Genomic DNA, 21,256 nt, shown 5'->3' with positions numbered 1-21,256 from the left:
GAATGCGAGCGATCCGTCTCATTGTTGGCTAACAGTGCGGTAAGAGGAGACAGGGATGAGAATTTTGTACTGTTGCCAAGGCTAAATGCCATGGGTATAAATACTCCTGTTAATTTGCAGTTAAACGGAAATATAATGCCAGGGCATTTTCTACCCGGCGACTTTGAAACTTTAGTGTCCGGACGTGTTTATTTCCGTTTTTTTTTTTTCCCTCCCCCTTTGCTGGACAAGGGAGATAGTAAATTTATCGGGGCACTGCAGAAATCATGCTGTGTTTAGTTATGTCACTGTGTAATATATGGGCACCGGGATTTTTCGCTTCTCTGAGTTTGTTGCTGATATTCGCTGCTCTTGTGTAATGGTGCTCTCCCTTCTGTTTTCTCTCCAAGGACCACCTGTAAGTACCTGGAGTTTCTGGCATGAGTGGCAGTGTGAGTGACTCACACACAAAGGTAAAATCTCAACCAAAGAAATCTAGGTCGTCTTTGCAGCAGATGTAGGCAAGATGCATTGATTTCATCTGCTGTTAGATTTGTGGGGGGGGGCAAATAACTATATTGAAATGCAACAATCCTCTGCTGAAACCCTCTCTTTTTCACTGCACTGAATATAAAAATGTTACCAGTGGTCATGAGGTATTTTAATAGCCATTATGCATCAACTCATGTTATAATGTTATACTGTACTAACCTGTTATAAAATCTCCCTCATTCATTATTTAATTTTATTTTTTTTACAAATGAATAGCAAATCTGGCTTGGCCCCCTGATATAAAGGGCTTGCATATGGTTTATTAAAACCTGCGCTTGCCATAGAGTAACATGACTATATGATTAAAATAATATATTTTTTTTAATTCATCTTTCCCTTTTCTCATCACCATTACCAAAAAAAGATTTGTTGCTGCTCCTTCCACCAAATTTGGAGGGAAGAAAAGGGGGGGGGGTGTGTGTCTCACCTCATTATATGTGGGGAAGTTATAGATGGGAGCGCGATGCAGTCATATGGTTTCCAAAGACATGGACGAGATTGCGAATAACTTTTGGGGGCCTTGTCGGAGCGGGGCTGGCTGCTGACGAGGTCAAGCGGGCCGCTCGTGCTCTGTTAAAGCAATTTATGGAGTTTGCGGAACGTGTGATTAAATAGGTATAATAACATGCACCCCTGGAGCCATAAAAATAGCGAGTTAATTCGTTCTGCCTCCTTGGACCCCGACCCCCCCCCCGAACCCCCTGCCTTTTTTAAGTGAATGCAGGTGGTCCTACTGTAGCGTTCTCCAGACCATGGTACACCTGGTAGCTCCCAGGACCCCAAGCAAAGCCCCCGGGCAGGCACGTCTTTGCCTCTCCTTATAGGATCTCCTCCAGATGGATCACCTCTGGGGAAGCCAGTTATTGTGCAGTGGGCCTCAGTGCTGGAGGGTGTGCGGACAGCCAGCATGTCACCAGCGTTGTGAACATGCCACTGTTTCTACCCTGTTGTTTGCATACATTTCCGTGTTGTTTATTGCCTTGTGAGTCTGACTCACTGATGTTCCGCACATTTTTTTTTTTTGTTCCTATGCTGAAATTCTGGATCTCTGGGCTTCTCATCCATAACTTCCCACAGAGAGCCAGACAAAATACAATCTTGTGGCTAAATTGGGAATCATTTTTAATAATAATTATTCTATTCCTCCATTTAAAGGGGATTTGATATTCAGCTAATTTAAATCTCACCCAATATTTCTCAGATAATCAGGAAACCTTTCTCTAGAATTAATATCCCGCCTTTCAGATACCACCGAATAACTGATTTGTTTTTCTTTCTCCATTACTTCTTTTTCTTTTGTTTTTTTTTTGGACATGTATTTTGCCCCGTAAAGGAATCATACTTAATGTAGCCGTGGCAGCTTATTAGGAAGGTAATGAAAGAGCCTGTTCCACCAGGAGCTTTTGATTACCTGCCCTGCTGAGATTCCTGAAGTAACCATAGCTGGATGTTTAAGCTGCTTTGAAATGGCAATTTCACATAAAAAAAAATCCCTAAAAATCAATGACAAAATGGACTGGGTGAGATAGCATTCTGCCTAGCATAGTGATACAGATAATAGGTATACCTTTTAGATGCCTAAGTTGATAGTGACGGCTTTTGCACTAATCAGTAAAATATTACTTGTTATTATTTCTGGAGCATTAATAGATTATGCAAGCATGTAGGCTGAAATGTTGCAAGCCAGGTTCAGGGTGAGGTTAGGGATGAAGCTAAGTGAAGGAGAAGTCTCAGTGTAGCGTAACCAAGGAGCGTTTTTACCATTTACAACGAGCTTTGCAGAGCTCATTTTGTTCCATTGCTGGTGTGTGGCTCAGTGGGCTGAGCCCGGCGCCTGTGATTGGAAGGTTGCCGGTTCGAGCCCTGCCCTCAGCAGAATAGTTACATATCCGTAGGCCCCTGAGCTGGGTGCTGCATTCTGAGTGACCCTGTACTGTCCGCCCCCCCCCCCCCAAGCTTGTCCTTACCTGACTCTGTCTCATGGAGAGCAAGGTGGGCCAGGCAAAAACAGAATTCACCTACAGGGATTGATAATGTATCACTATTTTGTTACTACTGGGGTACGAAATTAAGTTTAAAAAAAAAAAAAAAAAAACAGAGATACAATTAAAGTGTCTTAAAAGCAATTGTGGGGGGGAGGGGGGGCACCAGGCTCTTCATGACCCTATACTGGATACATAGGTGGCAGATGGATAGAGGGATGGATTATTTTGACTCTTCCCCTTGACCAAGAGGGTTATGGTTGTTTTTTGTGTGTCTTCCTGCCAGCATTTACTTTTTGAAAGAAAGCAGAAATACAGTTGAGAGTCCCTGCGCAGTGGGAGTATACCATTTAGCACATACACTGCATGAAACGCCAGGCGTGACAATCAAAAATGCAGTTAATGTTTATGTCACTACATATTGCTTTTAACTCTCATTAGATTTGATGTAACTACACCGAGAATAAGAGTCTACGTAATTTATGACAGGATAAAACATTCTGGAATGGGTGAACTTGAAAGTGCCGCCATGGATATGGGAGGATGGGGCCCTGTCTTCCGGTTCGCAGTGATATGCTGCCGAACGTGAGATCCCTTCATCTGTGTGGATTCCAGGATGTTGGAGGGAACAATGTGTCCCGGTGCTTGAATTATGCAACTGTCTTGGAGGGATTAAGGAAAATGGGTGGCAGTCGGGAACCGACATCCAGTCTCATCCATAATGCAATGCACCTGTTAATAAAACATGCCGCAGCCAGACTGGGTTGAGTTCCCCTCTTTCGTGGCCTGCTGAGGAGGCTGAGCTGATGGTAGCTTTTGAGGTCTCCATTCGAGCCAGTCTCAGTACACGTTTTCCCCTGGTTAGGGTCTGGTGTGTCTAGCACTGAGCGTCAGGACAGAATCAGGCACTCTCCTGCATACCTCGGGTGATCTTTATGTCGTCCAGTTGATCTGGCTGTGATCTCAGGAAGCTCTGAGTTACGGTGTCACTCTTTACTCACACCTGTCTTTGCCGTGATTCTTATTTACAAATGTTGAATATCAGATGCATGGTTGCATAGCAGCTTTCAAAAAATGTGCATGTTATCCATTTTTACCACTGGATATTTTTTCACAGAAATCAGTGTTTTTTGCATCCCTTGCTGTGAAGTACAATAGAGGAACCTCTTTCTTGGACCTGATCCACTAACCTTAGCCAGAAGCCTAACTATTGTATCAGCAGCTGTGTCCTTTCTAATGGACTTCCTGTGGCAAAAAATACAAGCTGAAGAGAGAGAGTTCTCCATCCATCCCTAAACCTCCATACTCAAATTCCCTCAGCTAATCAGTGACACATTACAAAACCCATTGGTTGACATTTGTTTTGTTGTCCCTTTAATTAAGCACATGCATTATACTAGGTTATGATGCTTTTTGGAAGCACACAATTATAGCACCATTCAGCAATGAAGCCTCACTTTTCAACGTCCGTCACGATCGGCCAAATTTAGAACTTCGTTACTAATTTAGGGGGTCGGAATTAATGGTTAAGAGCTGGCACTGTGCAGGCTGATAAATCCTTACCGAGGAGAACGTCAAGTGGCAAACTGCAAGAAACCTTAATTTTTCTTATTTATACAAATGAGCTTCTCTTTTCCTGCTAATATGGCTGCTAATATCTAATTAGTAAAAAAAAACAAACAAATTTTCAAAATTTCAGTCAGACAATTGAAACCCTTCTGGTCCTGTACTACTTAAGGTCTACAGCTAACTTAGTACAAACATGTTTGTTTTCTTAAAATGTTTATATGAAATCTTCATTTATTATTATTATTATTATTTCTCTTTGAAAAGAACTTGGACTCGGTAGATATGTATGTAGTTGATAGGAGGAATGCCTGTTAAATATATAAATACTTTAAGTCCCTTGTGGACCGTATTGGGACCTTCGGTTTACAAGGTCGTCCCATAACCACCAAGCGGCGTCCCAGCGTCTAGCACGGCAGGCCACAGCTGACCTAGTGTCCCTCGGTATCTCCTTCATCCATGTGTTCCAGCCAATGCCATGAAGCTATGCATTTAACACTGTTTAACAGCTGTGATATGCACAGTTAACTGTATATGTTGCTCTGTATGAATTGCGGTTCCCACTCCCAACATGTTGGAAACACCAGACTGATTTACGTCACCCTTGTTTTAATTACCATCATTACATCCTTCTGGTCCGTTTGATACCTAATAGGCTGTGTTCTGATGCCAGTTGAGCCATATCCAAAGGCATAAATGTCCGAAGGACCTTATTTTAAGCGCTTTCTAAGTACTTTGAAAACGACTCCGTCAAATCCTTTTTTTTCTCAGAATTTTCATCACCTGTAATTTTATCCATGAACTGTTTTTCAAAACCATAATAAGAGCGTCAATTCAAACATTATTCTGGTTCAGCAACAGGTTCTGAGATACTTGCAGCACTTCTTTTGTGCTCTACAATACTGTCCACCCTATAGCTAACTCACCTTATACCAGCTTTTCCATTAAGCAAAGTGTGCTGCCAGTTTTAAATGCATGAAAGACGCTCATCTGCCAGGCAGATTCTGGACTGTGTTGAAAAGGGGTTGCTGTTATCTGAGTCTGCTTCCCATTTTTACATTTCATGAAGATTGACTGCTTCCTTTCACTGCTTCCTTAACTCAGCGCTGGACATTCACCCGGACAAAAGTCAATTCCACTTAAAAGCAACACAAAGAATCAGCCGGGACAACAGCACATTCTACACAAGGCAGAGGTTAGCCAAGGTCTGGCCTTTTCAAAGGCCAATTAAGTTTTACTTTTAAGAACATAAGAACATAAGAACTATACAAACGAGAGGAGGCCATTCGGCCCATCGAGCTCGCTTGGGGAGAACTTAACTAATAGCTCAGAGTTGTTAAAATCTTATCTAGCTCTGATTTAAAGGAACCCAAGGATTCAGCTTGCACTACGTTATCAGGAAGACTATTCCATACTCTGACTACACGCTGTGTAAAGAAGTGCTTCCTTAAATCCAGTTTGAAATGTTCTCCCGCTAATTTCCACCTATGGCCACGAGTTCTTGTATTTGAACTAATGCTGAAGTAACTATTCGGTTGAACAGCATCCAAACCTGTTAGAATCTTATAGACCTGGATCATGTCCCCCCTCAGTCTCCTTTGCTTGAGGCTGAACAGATTTAGCTCAAATAACCTTTCCTCGTATGACATTCCTCTAAGACCAGGAATCATTCTTGTGGCCCTACGCTGCACCTTTTCTAAGGCCGCTATGTCCTTTTTAAGATATGGTGACCAAACCTGTACACAATATTCTAGGTGAGGTCTCACCAAGGAATTGTATAATCTTAGCATTACCTCCCTTGACTTTTATAATGTTACTATCTGATGTCTTTCTTGATGGGAACTGCTTGTGAGATATAAGACCCACCAAGGCAGTTTGTAATAAAACATTTACTACAGTGCCCTTCCTGGATCAGAGGCATCTGAGGTAAGAGGTGACAGACAGAGGGAACAAAGGGTAGGATGAACGTCAAGACGCAGATAGATGTACTGTATTCACAACCAAGAGCAAACAGGAGAAGAGCAAAGCTTCAGAAATTGACACTGACAGTCTGGCTGAGGACGTCAGGTGGCTGGGTGGTTGACCAAACTGCACATTAATAATTAGCATACTGGTTATCTTACATGTGATCCATTCAGAAGAATCAATTTTGCTCTGCTGTAGAGACATAGTATAGTTGTCCTGCACTATTAAAAAGAACCTTCCAGAATGATTTGCTGTACGGCCGGTATGTTTGATTTATTGTGCTTTGACTGGAAGCAGCAGGTGTTTTTTGCAGTGCCTGATGGCTGACGGCTTAAATCGTGCTTTCCATTCATGCTCGCGGAGCTCCACGGCAGTCCATCTCACAGAGGGCTTCAGGGCGTGATGAGCAAGCCGCCTCTTGGAACACAGAAGATGTTCGAGGTACAAAGGAATGCTACCAAAGTGCCCTTGCGGAACCTGACCTCTGCGCAGTCTTTCCATTCCGATCGCTGGATTAAAACATGCTCATTGGAAATGCTAGCAATCTCATCCTCATCTCTACAGTGGACAGTGACATACGCATCCATCCTACAAGCCCTACTTGTTCCTCATCTGTAACCTATGAATGTTAGTGTAAACACGACGCCTGCTGTTTGTTGGGGTCTGTGGGCGGGGGGGGGGGCGGGGGGGGGGGGATGGGGTCTGAGCAGAAACTGTACACCTTACAACAAACAAAAGGTTGCTGAGTTGTAACCCTGTGGTGCTCAGTCCTGGAGAAATTCCAAGCCTGTGGTTGAGGAGACGCCTTTTACCAACATGAGGTTCAGAGCTGCAAGGCAGAATCATCTGGCCACAGTGGGATGTCTCGTCCCTGGAGATCCTGGCTCCCTTTAGTTTAATGAGAGTTATGTAAGTATACCATGCCCCCCCCTCCCCAGACTGGAGTCCCCCACCACTGCCATGGCTGGGTGCTATGGGTCCATAAGATGTCATGCTCCCATCCTTCTTGCCAGTCTTGATCAAGCCACAGTCCCCTCCCCTTTTCCCTCAAGGACTTTGTCATCATCCCAGAGCTCCCTGTTTCCCAGCCCAAGTCACCCCAGTCACCGCTAATTGCAAGGTGACCCCGCTGATGAGCCGGGCTGGCGGCCGGCTGGCCTCGTTTTATGAGGAGGCTCTGCTGAGCGGACCACTTTCCACACGCTCCTCACGTTAAAGCCACATCGGGCCCCGGCTAATTGTGATCCGTTGGCCGATATGGGAAACAGATGCCAGTCTCGAGTCAGTTTTCCATTGCGGTTTTTCACTCGCTTGCCCCGCCTCGCCCGAAGATTCCTCGACAAGCACCAGCTACTTATGGTAATCTGCTCCTGCCCATGCTGCTCCTATTACTTCCATCTTTCTCGCTGTTTGGTATCCTGCTCACAATCCTCCCCAGGGCCCCTTTATAGATGATAGATACCTTGATGCAGGATGCTGGTAGGCGATTAGGCACTTTTATGACATCAAATCCATGTATCATAATATTTTTTTGCAAATTTTTTTTTGTATCATCCTTTATTTTACTAGCTTTTTTGTAAACAGATCCAACATTAACACCGCTAACTGTGTTTTTTCTGAACATTGGAGAACTTTGCATCTTTGAGGCATTCGGCACAGCAAAGGGGAAGCAGGCCCACAGTCCACATAACTTTCACTTGTCAGGGGCAGCGTTGTGAAGGTGTCGTGCCTTCCCTTCTCAAGCTTAAGATCAAAGCATACACTGTTTCCACGGTGCCACAAAATACCACAGAACTGAGAAAAACTGAATACAGGGCAAATCTCCTTTGAACACATTTGCTGGCCTTGGCGCAGGAGATACGGCAGAGCTCTGATGGTGTCCTGTTTAGAGCTGCCACTGGTTGGCCTTTGCCCCTGCACTTTCATTAGCAGCAACGGGCCCCCGAGCTCACAGGCCATCCAAAAGGGGCGGAGCTCACGGGGCATCCAAAAGGGGCGGAGCTCATGTGCCCCTCCTGTGACAGAGACCCATGGCATAGTGTTGCACCATCTCTAACTTTACCCCTGACCTGTGTCCTCCATCTAGAGCCAACATAAGGGCACCAGACGGGAGAATGGAAAGCGATATAAGTATCGGGAGGGGGGATCACTGATATCAGCGGTATTTGATTTTGCCTCCCGGAGGTTTGGCAGATGAAGTTGTTTGTTTACATTAACATGGAGAACCATATTTCAGAAAAATATTATTTTGGAGGTAATACAAATTTTCTTAGATTTTTCCTTGGGCCACCCCAGGAAAACGCAGGTGGAGAAGGTTTTAAGAGTGACCACTCTGAGATGTAGCTCCTCCCCGTGAGTCTGTCCAATCAGATAACCCTCAGTGCTCTTTGTCAGTTATCCTACAAAAGTGTGCGCCAGGACCTAAACTGATGGCTCCCTGTGACCGATTGCATCTGACCACTACAGGCCCGCATGGCATTTGTAACCCGGACAGTGGTGTTTGACAGCCGGACCCAAGAAATTCTGGAAGAAATAGCATGGGTCAAATTTATGCATTTCCTAGCGTCCGAATTGCACTGCTGCAATTTCTTATGCAGCGATAATAGCGGGCCTTAGCGTTCCTGCTGGCTGATTACAGGGCTGCGCAGATGGATAGAGCTGCTGCCGATGCTAATGAGAGTAAAGGACCCGCAGGGCAGAGTGAGGAGGTGGGGGGGGGGTTACAATCACAGGACATTGTCCTCAGACCGCAGGGCTGTGATGCGCCACTGCCCGTTCCTGCCAAACCCTTACTGTTAGTATGCTGTGATGAACAGCCCTGAGGAGCGCTGCAGTGTCTCGTTTTATTTTTTTCTTTTTTATTTTTTTTAATAAACTTTCTGCTTAAATGCATCGCAAGTCATGAATCATTCTGTGGCATCTACCACAGACATTAAAAGCCACAGGGGCGGAACCCGTGGCTGGCCTTTTTTTTTTGTTTGTTTAATTCATTGTGCTTTATTAATATTAAGTGGGTCGTTTGTATTATCAGGACTTTATGAACAGTAAAGAGTCAAGCTGAATCTCAGGTATCCCCTCTACCTGGTGCTTGGCTGTGCACTCCTGCGGCTTTCATGCCGTTTTATTGTTTTTTTAAGCCCATCCAAGTGTGTGGGGGCTGCCCGCTAGGAACAGGGAGTGAAGCTGTGAGATATGGAAGGACCTCATTTGGGCGCTATGAAGGCCAGGCTGCTTGACCCACTGGACCCAACGAAGCCTTGGACAAGCACTTTTAAGGTGTGAAGACACAAAGGATTATGGGAATGAAAGCTGTGCCCAGATGAAATTCTGCACAGTGCACACCAGCTCATTGATGAGGCTGACTGAACCGTTAGACCACCTGTCATGCAGTACAGATATATGTCACGTTCAGTGCCGTAGGTGAGCAGGGAAGCAGGGAAACGGAGCCGGGAAGTCAAAATAACGGGGTTTTAATTGAGGAAACAGGACCGGGGAAAGCACACTGACAAACGTCAATGACCGATCTGGGGTACACTGACTGAGACATGGACTAAAAGCACAAGACAAGGCAAACGAAATAGGCAACAGGTGAGAACAAGCAGGGATGAACACGAGGTAATGAGGTGGGCGTGGCACACATTAGGAGCGGACGGAGCGGGGCGTGACAATATAGACTCAGATTCTTTTTTAATTGATTATCTGGACTTTAGGCAAATGAAAGCTTAGAAATTGCTTTGTGTAGTTGGGCGTTTGCAGGCTTTTGATGGCTACATACCTGAAACAGCACCTGTTTAATCTCTGTCAACTATTTAATTTCTTACGCTCTCATAAAAGGACTAACCCTAGATACAACTGAAACAATTGAGCTTACCAGATCACCTATCCATCCACTTTACTCACCACTGATCCAGTATAGGGTCATGGTGAAATTTCATCTAAGCCTTTAAATTCAGAAGAAAAAAAAAGTTTTCAAATCTTCCCTGATGTCCGCCAAGATCAATTCCCAGGCATTTGGCCCTCTAGTGGTCAGAAAACATATGACAGTTTTTAAATTTATTTCTTGAGTCCTCATGTCTGCAGTGGATGCCCTAGTACTTTATGGGCTAGAACAACTAAATTCAGGGCTGATGAGGTTGGCGACACTTGCACATGATTGGCCTGTTCCATAAATCGATGCTGATTGGTGAGCATCTGTTGAATATCAAGCAGGAGAGGCATGCGTATCATTTCAGGGAAAAATTAAGAATCCGTGACGAGCTTTTATTTTCTTTGCATTAACTGCCTGTATTCACATAGTTGTAAAGCGGCTGTTTCTTTTTTTTCTTCTTCCACTTTTATGCTACTGCTTCTTCAAAATTAATTTTTGACGTAATAAATATCCGAATGATTAACTTCACTGGCCTGGAATGTTCCATTTTTCCGCTTGAGTCCGCAGAAAACAAACAGAGCGCAGCAGAAAGCAGACAAGTCGGCGGTAGTGCGAAGACTACGGTCCCAAATAAACCAAATGCAACACCAGCAGGTGTGAGAACGCTGCCTAGTCCACTGTGGTAAACTTGGTGTAGAGTGCAACAATAACACAACAGCGCAGGACAGTAACGCACTCACACGTGTTCCCGATAAGGCATCTTCCACTCTTTCTGTGTTTACATGGTATCAATTTAAGATCTACTGAGGGATTTTTTTATGATGACCTATAAAAATACAAAACTTAAACAATGATTGTGTTTAAAAGGGGACAAGCAGATATTTGCCCCTTATTTTCTGTTCCCCTTGCAGTTTTTGAGCCAAAAGTTAAAACAATCAATTTTTAATGAAATATAAAGTCTTATAAGATAATGGGAGATTTTGATTTTTATTTATTGCATTTTTTCCCTTCTTTTCTTGCCAGTAGCCTCTTGAGCCCAGAAGTTGGTAACTAATGTATATAGCAGGTTTGGGGGGAGCGCCTTACTTAAGGGTAATGAACACCCCCACTTCCGAATGGGAGTCCAAGCAGTAGCTGGAGCTGTACTGTTTTCATACTCTGCGGTTCATAAAAAGAGTCCCCCCCAGCCCACCCCCACTCTATCTTGCTGTCAAGCCATTCCGATCCCAGCTCCGCCACCTGTTATCAGTAGGAACCCAAAGTAGCAACGCTGTCTGACCCTGGTCACTGGCATTTATCCATCCTGTTGACCAGTAGCTGGGCAGTGTGTCAGTTCCTAATTAGTGCATCCTTCTGGTCTGGTCCTAGTCTGTCGTCTGTGTGCAAAGTCTCAAAAATGGATACATTCATAGGGGCAGATGCCCGGGAGAAGTAAACGAGCATTTGCCACATTGATTTGCTGCTGTGCATCCAAGCGTACAGAAGTGTCACTGGATAAATAGGCTTTGTCTTTTATAACCAGCTATGATACCTGCGTCCCAAAATGCGTGCACACTATAGCCTGAATGTACACCATTAAGCTGATCATCTCCGAGATGATTGTTGTTATAAAAAGTGCCGCGGCTGTGGCATTGGGGAGAGGGAGGTCTTTTACTTTCAGAACACCTCAGTTCCCTTTCATTAAAGATCCCGCCAAGGCTTTGAGTGAACATCTTCATCTCAGCGGTAGGTTGCATCAGATTCAAATAGTACAGGAGCTTCAGCGGCTTCCAGGCCGGAGAGACAGATCCCTGCATTTTTCACTGCATCTCCTGCCGTCTGTCTCCGTCCAGGTCCCCAATTTGCATATAACCGCTGACCTGCACAGTTTCCTGTCTTGCAAGCTGTGGGAGGCATTCTGCCTTTGTGCATTATATTGTGGGGGGGCCCCCAGGAAGCCAGGTTTCATCCGTCTGCAATAAATCAGTCTGGGTGCTTGCAGGGGAACTCCTCTGAGCCATGGGCCGGACTCTCAGCTTGAATGATTCCACAGAATTGGTGGGTTTCTGCTCCGTGAAACATTTGCTCTCTCAGGTAGTAAGCGTATGCTGCATCATGCACTGTGAGTGTGTCCACACAAATAAGGCTAAACGTTTGAGCAGTCATCCTTGATTGAAATTCTGATTATACGAGTCATGCTGACCTGAAGGTGTTGAATCCACTCGTGTTAACCCTAATTTGCGTTGTACTTATTTCCAGTAGTGAAAAGATGTTGCTAGATCTTTTATGGTTTTCACTAGAACAATCTATAATAAAAAAAATAGCTAACTACCCCTGAAGTTCACTGGCTAAGTCAATGAGCAATGGGTAGTAAACAGTTTAGTTTCCTTAAAAATAAGATTAAGATTCTCTTGGAGCATTTTTTTTTTATTGGTCCTAATCTACCTCACTTGATCGATGTAAATCTTATAGTGAGTTTCATTTTATTTACTAATAATTTGAGGTGGACGATTGTTGCCTTTGGTTCCTGGAGGAAGAAACACACTTCTTAGCTACATGTCTCTGGTTGAGATTTTAGCCCTGTAATTAAGCAATACATGACACTTTTCTGCCAGAACAAGGACATTCCTTCTGCATGTGATTGTAATTTGGCTTTGCCCTTGCTTCCATCACCTCTCTTTTTACTCTTTTTCTTTTCAAAGGGTCCTCCTGGTCTAAAGGGTGACAAGGTAAAGAAGCATGTATTTCATTATCAAATTCATTGTGTTGTGTCCCACTGTCCCCTCTCGGTCCATGTTTTCCCCTTCTTCTGCATTAATATAAACCACGTTGCTTGATGGTTTGGCTCCACACGATTCCAAACCTCTTTATTTTCCATCCATCTCTAGCACTCTACTATACGGGACAGTATGGGAAAGAGGGAGTTCATGAATTGAGTTTCTTCCTAATTGGAGTGAACCTTTAAAAAATGTGTTTTGTGTGATGTTCTGGAAGCCCTATCAACCTTACGACTCATTTAAAGAATTTTAAATACCCTCACTCTCCCCAGAAACAAGGCTCCTTACATCGATACTGAACTCTTAGACTTTAGTTGGCAATAGCAATTATACCTTATCAATGTTTTATATAACTTGCTTTATAATTGAATTTGAATAACATGCAAGACAACACCGTTACAATTTGCTCAAATAGTTTTAAAGTATGGAAACACCCATGGCTTCTCCGTTTATGACAGAGATGCTATTTATGACAGCATCATTGTTTTCCATCAGTCATAAACTGACATCGCGAGAGAACTCTGGGCTCTAATGATGGTAGTTATTGTTCAGCATACTTTGTTATTTTATGACTGTTTGGAGAAACAAACCATAATCTGAATTTTAGAAGGAAACGTGGAAATGTACCAATGAAATCTTACTAATTTGTATTACTCGTTAGAACTTAAATCAGTCATTCGTCTTGATTGGATGAGCTATGTTGCCGTTGGGGAGCTCATTGGTGTATGCCGTTTCTCCTTATGAGGTCTTCCCAGTGCTTCTCAGACCCACAAAAGGCATGAGTCCTTACTTGCCCAAGGCAGTTCAGTTCTAAATCAGGCCCCAAAAAGGTAAAAAACAGCAGGACTAGGGCTCCACTATGTGAACTCACCACAGTGGGAATTTTTTTTTTCCTTCCAAAAGTGGGGTTTCAAGCCATTGCCTCTGTACAAGTGGATAATTGATAGTTGCCAAATTGGACGCACTTGCATGCAGTTTAATTTGCTGTTTTAGCTGCAGTCTTGGCTATACGGTGTTTGTTGTAAATCCCACTACATCCAAGTCCCCACACTTGACAAACAAAACCATTCCTAGATGGTAGGCCAGAGAAGCTGAGATGCATTCTGGTTTTTTTATGCAGTTAGGCCGAGAGGGTGACATAATTCGAGTGACTGAGCCCCTGATGGTACTCCTAGATATTAATTTCACAAATGATATCCAGCAAGGTTCTGAGACTCTCTTTTAAGTTGTTAAATCTAGTTTATTTCCCTTTATGTCATGCAGAGGCTCTTTTCATTGGTATGTTCGGCACATTGTTATGTCATCTAATTGGACCTATTATTTGATCCAGTTAATTTATTCTCCTTTCCGTTGCTGATGAGTCTGGTTCAAGCCCATCTTATGAAAAGCACCCCTGAACTCGGGTTTTAAACAGCGAGGTCAGAATCAGATTTGTGTTCAGTCCGCTCTCTCAACCTTCTTGTCCGACATACTCATCTCTGTCTCTCAGCTTCACCTGTAGCACCTAACCCTGCTCACCCATAAAACCCTACCATCCCTACTCACTGTCGCTCTTTAAGTCTACCAGTCTAAATCGTTCTACTCAATGTATCGTAACTGTGCCCTCCCTTCCCATCCAAATGGACCATGTAGCAGTATAACCCATAGCCCCGGAATGTCCTATCCCTCTGTCACATAAGAGTCTTATAATAAGCAGTTTTGCCCTCAACAGTTTATTGTGGTGACTGCCTGGAGTATTTTTGTGTTTTGGATCATGGCTTCCTCCCTCTCTCCTCTACCACCTCCCTCGAACCCAGTCCCATCTCTTCTCTCCGTCTGATACAAGCACTCCAACTAGATTTTCTCACTCTTTGCAGGGGGATCAAGGAGACCAGGGCCCGCGGGTATGTGGAATACCTAGTGCCGCCGCCTCTGTTTGTGGTCCGTCAGCGTAACGTCGTCTGCATGCGTTGCGCACGTTACTGCATTTTGCATGATTCAGATGCATTGTGTTTTGGAGATACAGTATTTTTTTGTCTTGCCGAGCACAAGTACTTACATTGAGTTAATGGTTCATGCTGTGGGTGGGAAGGATAGTGGTTTTAATACTTGTGGGAAAACAACTGAACCGGGACCAGTTTGCTACAAGAAATGCCTCTGCTCTGTTTGAAAGACAATGTTCTATTGTTCTTACAATGATATTTCAACATGTATTTACTTAGCAGCTACTTTTATCAATGACAAAGATATTGATTGAGTAATTAATAGGTATTTTTTCCATTGTGGTTAATACCTCTTCACACCAGGCATCATCACTTTTTGTGATCTTTGGTGTTACTACTTGTGTTGTTTCTGAACCTTAAGGCAGAGCCAGCAGCCAAACAGATGCTAAACTGTGAAGAACATATTCTGCCCACTTTCATAAAGTCTTAAAAAGCCCATATTTGCTTCATATTAGTCTCAGCATTTTTCTTCAACAGATAATGTATATTTTTTGTAAAACATAGTTCTAGATCATTTTTGATAAAAAATAGTCATATGCTTGTTCTTTAAGGTTTACTGTTCGAACGCATATTTTTTTGTGCTGTGCAGAAGTTTCTAAATCCTAGCAGACAGGCTGATCATGATGATCTAGTGAGCCTTCCTTCTTTTAAATTTTTGGAATATCTGTGTTATTCAGCCTCTGTTTCTCCACCTGGCCCTAAAAAAAACTCTTGCACTGAAGGCTAAGCTCATTACTTTCTCTGAATCCATCATCTTGGACAGATGTGAGGTCAGAGTAGCAGAAGTATCCCTAATTGATTTCCTGAGGCCACATAAAGGCAGGAAGATTGAGACGAGGGCCAGCAGACTTCTAGTAAATCATCTTTGATGCAGTAGTCTGGTTTGTAGATCTACAGACATAGGGCCGTATTTTCTACAGCAGGTTCTGTGGTGCCCACATCCAGCTTCTGGTCCCACATATGGTGGTCTGTTTAGTGATAATCAGGTCTCCTATTCACACATTGTCCCTTTCACCTTAAAATGCACATTTCTTTTTTAGTTAATACTAGCCAGAGTATATCTAAATGCTAAATGCTCTCCCAGAGTAAATCAAACAGAAGAGACACTTGACAAGTGTTCAAACGTTGCTCTTTTGAACTCTCAGACATATCGTCTAGGACAAATTGCAGTCAAAGGTCTTTGCAGTCCATCAGTGACTCAGTGAATTGATTAATTTGATTATGTAGGGGGTCGATTCTTGCCCAGATTGAGTTTCTGGGATTGGAAATAATACCATGAAGCTAAGGAGCTTACCTTGAGCACTGTAAGATAGATAGGGGAACTTTAGCTGCTTTCGCTTTGGATAAACAAACAGTGCTCTAATACTAGTCGTCACTCTCAGTTTGTTTAATTATTTTACTATCGTGCCTAGCCACCAGCCACGGGTGGTGAAAACGCTTGAAGGAAAGGAGCAGGGTACACTCACCACCAAATCAAATTATACACTGAAATGACATATTGACTTTGCACATTAAATTAGTAGGTAAAAATGCAGTGGAACAAAATTATGGGCTTTCACGAAAGATTTGTTCGATGAGTGATGCCGGAATTAGAGAGACCATACTTGTTCTTGGCAGATGATTGTTTAGAAAGCAAGTTAAACTTCCTTGCAGAAAAGCTTCACTTTGAAAATGTGAGCTATTATTGTTCTGTGGAAACTAACAGTGAAAATACAAACATCTAACTTAATGTGTATATTATTAAAAGAACAATGGCTTGTTATTGTTCATCATAGGCCTTTTTAATTTTTATACAGAAGAAATATACTTGTATGACCAGTAACTATGAGCATGGGTCTCAGCCTACAGCATGTGGCACGCAGAGCAGGTGCTCCAGCTGACCTCTTGCCATTTGGGGGTGGAAGGGTTAGGTCAGAGGGCAGGCCGGCAATCACTTACAGAGCGCTGTGAGTGTGGGAAAGCATGTGACACTGCTGCGGCTTGGAAATGGTCATTTGCGGTCACAGGTACCATGTGGCAGGGTCATCGGCTCAAGGGAGGCAAGCGAGTCAGGGGTCAGAGGATAAGCAATCAGCACACAGTGCTACCGCTAGTCAGACAAACAAAAGTGGGCCCCAGTGCAACACCTGAGCAATACGTTACTGTTCATTTGCTCCAGTAGACGTCAGTAGCAGTGCGGTCTGCTGCCTAATATTGTCACCAAGATGTCTTTGTTCAGAAGCAGTACAGAACAGAGTCAGTATTTGTGTATGTAATAGGTTCTTCAAAGAGGATTTACTTGGTGAAAGGCAGTGTTGTGTCCGACATGGTTCCTTTTATCATATGTGTTAGTAAGTTTTTGACTTATTAAAACTTTATTGCCCTTGACAAATAAGAGCTTCAGAAGAACAATAGTAGCTCTCTTAGCCTGCAATTGAACTGTTGTTCCATGTATGTTATTTTGTTTGCGCTGATGCATTTGTTATAGGCACATGAATCAATAAGTGTTGCTCTTAAAAAAAGATTAAAGGAGTCCATTGAAATTGACTTAGGAAATACTGTTGTCGAACTTTGTTTGTCAGAAATCCCCATGGAGTTGTGCAAGCTGGGAAATAATACTGGAACATTTTTATGAATGTGCATTTTTTAATCCATCTGGCATTCAAAGGGGGATAATCAACGACATATCATAGGATAATGCTGTTTCTTATTCTGGAGGCAGTGTTTGGGGGGTGCAGTGTTGCTTTTGCTTGATGGTTAGGGTCACATGGCATGTCTGTTTTTTATTTTCCCCATCCCACACCCGAGCCCAGCCCTTACCTGGGCACTCACCCTGCTTCGGGCAACAACGATAACGTACGTCCACCAAACTCGGTGAAAAGAAAACTGGAGCGATTCGGGAATAGCCTGGATTCCCGATAAACCGCTACGGCATTAGCATTCTCAGCCATGACGACCTTTCCCCCTTGGTGTGGTGGGGGCTAAGGGCTGTGGACCACCCCGAAGAGCACTATGGTCAGCGAGAAAAGTGGGAGGGACGCTGCCTCCGGGGTTTGTGTGAGGCAGAGCTGTATTCCCTTCGCGAGGTGACATGTAGGGGAGGGTGGGCGACAGCTCGACGCATTAATTCCTGGCCAGCTCTGCGGCGAGGAAAGCGGGATTGTACTGACTGCTGGCATGTTATAAAAGGTCAGGAAAGGGGGGGGGGGGGGGGGTCCCACACCAAATGAATCAGGCCAATACAAAAAAAAGTCAAGTAATGAGTCCGAGAAGGCAATTAGCCACGGTTCGTTTGCATATTGGGTAGTGGGGAAATGCCTGAGAGACCAATCAGCATGCTTAACCGGTCAGCCGCACACTCTCTATTCCCATTCTCGGGACGTTTCACGTCATAAATACCTGTGGAGCTCTGACTCTTCATCCACCATCACCTCCCGCAGGTTTCATTTCACTGTCAAGCGGTGTACAGTCAGCACATTTCTTCAGCAGTCGTCCGATTACATGGAGATGTAAGGGGATGTAGGCCGCGCCATTTCACATGGAGATGTAAGGGGACGTAGGCCGCGCCATTTCACATGGAGATGTAAGGGGACGTAGGCCGCGCCATTTCACATGGAGATGTAAGGGGACGTAGGCCGCGCCATTTCATATGGAGATGTAAGGGGACGTAGGCCGCGCCATTTCACATGGAGATGTAAGGGGACGTAGGCCGCGCCATTTCACTTTGCTCCCCCTTTCTATCCTGTGACTTATTGGTTAAGATGCAGGGGAGACGCGGTATATTGGGTATATTGGGAAGAGCGGTCATGTCTCCAGCCTGACATCCGGATGATCGTGAGCTTAATGAATCCCGCATGTCCAGATCAGAAGGCACTTAAACCCATTTAGACACCCACTCGTCTCTTTTTTCCCCCCATTCAATGCATTTGGCCGTGGTATGGATATCAGGCTGTGGATTTTCAAGTGAAATGCACGACACAATGCAGTGTCTGGCTTACCCGCAGAGCTGGTTCTCAACTTTCCTCTGTTCCGAGTGATTTGATTATTTGATCAAAAAATAGTGGGTAGTTACTGTATACTGGAAATTGATTTTTGTATGGAGTCAAAATTTGGCCCGTTTTGGAAAACATGAACAATGGACCCTGCTGTTCTGTGAATATCTTGTTGGAATTCTCTCCGTTTGAAACTAAAATAATTAGTCCACTATTCTCCTTTTTTTCTGAAATGGGCAAATCTCTTGGTCACACACTCATATAATTATTCTGGCTCTAGTTGAAAAGGCGAACTCCACTTGTGTTGTATGGGTTCCAACCTGCGTGAGGCGCCATTTTCCTTTGTTTACTTTAGCGCAGCACGTCACGCACCTTATTGCTGTTATTAGGCAGAATAGATAATTATTCTGAATTTCCATTTGTATATTTTGAAATGTGGGCCTGGAGGTCTGTGTGTGGGATTTCATGTTCCTTGCATGTTTCTGTGAGTTTCCTCTGTGGACTCTTACTTCCTCCTACAGGCCAGCGCAGTGCAGGTGACCCTAAGTAGACCTGTGTGTATGAGCGTGTGAATATGTCTGTGTGCTGTCTAATGCCTGGTGTCTAATCCAGATTTTATCATTTATGCCATAGATCACTTGGTATTAAGACCGAAGTTCACTAGCATAATGGCATAATGCATTCGGTGTTGTCCAGAGCCCAGTAAAGATCGGCTGTGTTGACAGTGCAGTCAGATGCTTTGCATGCCAGTTAAGTGTGTGAAAGAGCATTTCACAAGCAACTGAGAACTGAAGTCTTTAAACCATAGTGGGTTGGATTATCTGGTGAAACGTCCTTCCTGTTGGTTACTTTGATTGGTTGCAATTTTTTATTGACACTGGGTTAAACCAATCAGAGACAATGAAAATCCCACCTGCCACTATACTGCATTGTTGAAAGGGTCCTAACGTATTGGCGATACTTCCAATTCGGATTTTTTTGGACGTGACAGGATTAATTTTATATTGGAAAATCTGTTAATATTAAATAAAGATATAACATCTCATACATGCTGTGAAAAGATTAGACATAACAGAGATTAATCATGTATTTTTACCTCAGTGACTATGACATTAATCCTTATGACATTAGCCAATGGCAGGAGGTTACATTTTTCACATAATATGTATTATGCATTAGTTTCTCAAATAATAAATTGGTATCATCTTTTACATTGAGATAAAGCCATTTTAATGGGCAAAACTGACATGAACACATGTTGAACTTTTTAACTGGCCTGACTAAAGGATCCTGCTAAGAAAAAGGATATTTTTTTACTTGTATGTCATTCACTTATCCATTTCAAAGTAGAATTGTGAAACGTTTGTATCTTTGTAAAGCCCTTTCAGACTGAAAAAATGGTCTAAGACATTGTTCTTCAAATCCAATATCTATCTGAACATTTGAAATAAATCCAGGATGCAGTGAACCGTAATTCTGAAAACACTGACATATTACTAGTGTCAGTATCTATATAAAAATCAGGACAAAGAGAATTGTTCCACAGGTGGTACTGACCAAAGCTTGGCACACTTTACAGAGAAATATCTGTGCTTATCGTTCTGGTATGAAGCCTGGATTAAACTGTTGCTTTAGTTATGAACACCAGTAGTGAGTAAGGCACTAATCTGTTTCAGGAGACAAGTTTTGCTGGAAATGGCAGAGGGTCTGTTTCAGAGTAGTCATATAAACTGAACCACTGATCAGGAATCAGTGATTGATTGTTAGGGCTGATGGTGGCTGACTTATCCCAGGTTTGAAACCAGATATCCTTCCACTGTGAGTGTGGAATTGTTCTCACTGGATCTGGATTCAGAGCTGGTTTACGAGCTGTGGTGCAGTGCTTGGTGTTTGGTGTGAGTGTGTGCCATCTTTGTCCTGCAATGTCCTGCGTGCTCCATGTCTTGCCCTGCTGCCATGGTGCCACTTTGTGCTGTGTGTTCCCAGGGTCTGCCTGGCCTTCCCTCACTGGCGGCTTTGCACAGCAATCAGATCCTGACCGTCAAGGTTTGTGGGCGCAGCTTAGCCACCCGGTCAGACCCATGTCCCGAGACCCCCGCCCTCTAGGGTGGGGTACACTCAGAGCTCATCAGTGACCAGCCTGTGACCCCCGGTGACCAAACAGTGCTCTAGACAGACCCTGTGCAGATAGAACTGTGACTAATTAATTGGTTTTGATCAGTCACCAACAGATGCAATGCTGACAGCTTCCACATCTGGCTTTCCTTCCTCTTTCCATGTACTCAAGGTCAACATGTCCCACCAAGGCATGGAAGAGGAAAGGTAGCCTTTATGATCCAGTCATTTCTGGATGATTGGAAGCAGTGTCTTTAGCCTCCAACCATAGCATGGTTTGGCAGATTCTGTTCAGCCTTGTTTGCATGGAATAATTCCAGACTAGATCATCAATCAAACTGGTGAAAAGTTTTCAAATCACATCTTACCAGTTGACTAAGTTTTTTTTTACTATTTCTCTGATCTATAACAAGCTCAAAAGCCTGTAATTTTTTCTGAATGTACCACATTGGATAAAAAGAGCAAAAAAAACCCAACAAGAATGTATATCCGGTCACCGGTCACCTGGTCCATGTGAGAT

The 21,256-nt window shown here is 43.6% G+C and overlaps 1 protein-coding gene across 1 annotated transcript in view; it reads left to right on the top strand.

Moving 5' to 3' along the window:
• The window catches only part of LOC111835506 (uncharacterized), a 147,831-nt gene that overhangs the window by 81,517 nt on the left and 45,058 nt on the right, over nucleotides 1-21,256 (top strand). Inside the window, exons 4-7 of the mRNA XM_072697715.1 lie at nucleotides 390-397; nucleotides 12,594-12,620; nucleotides 14,525-14,551; nucleotides 20,608-20,667. Coding sequence (XP_072553816.1) covers nucleotides 390-397; nucleotides 12,594-12,620; nucleotides 14,525-14,551; nucleotides 20,608-20,667 — 122 coding nt within the window. The remainder of the gene's footprint in view (nucleotides 1-389; nucleotides 398-12,593; nucleotides 12,621-14,524; nucleotides 14,552-20,607; nucleotides 20,668-21,256) is intronic.

Source organism: Paramormyrops kingsleyae, chromosome 12 (genome assembly GCF_048594095.1).
Source record: "Paramormyrops kingsleyae isolate MSU_618 chromosome 12, PKINGS_0.4, whole genome shotgun sequence".
Lineage (NCBI taxonomy): Eukaryota > Metazoa > Chordata > Actinopteri > Osteoglossiformes > Mormyridae > Paramormyrops > Paramormyrops kingsleyae.
Note: the sequence above shows the minus strand (reverse complement) of the source record. Positions and strands in the feature narration are given on the sequence as shown.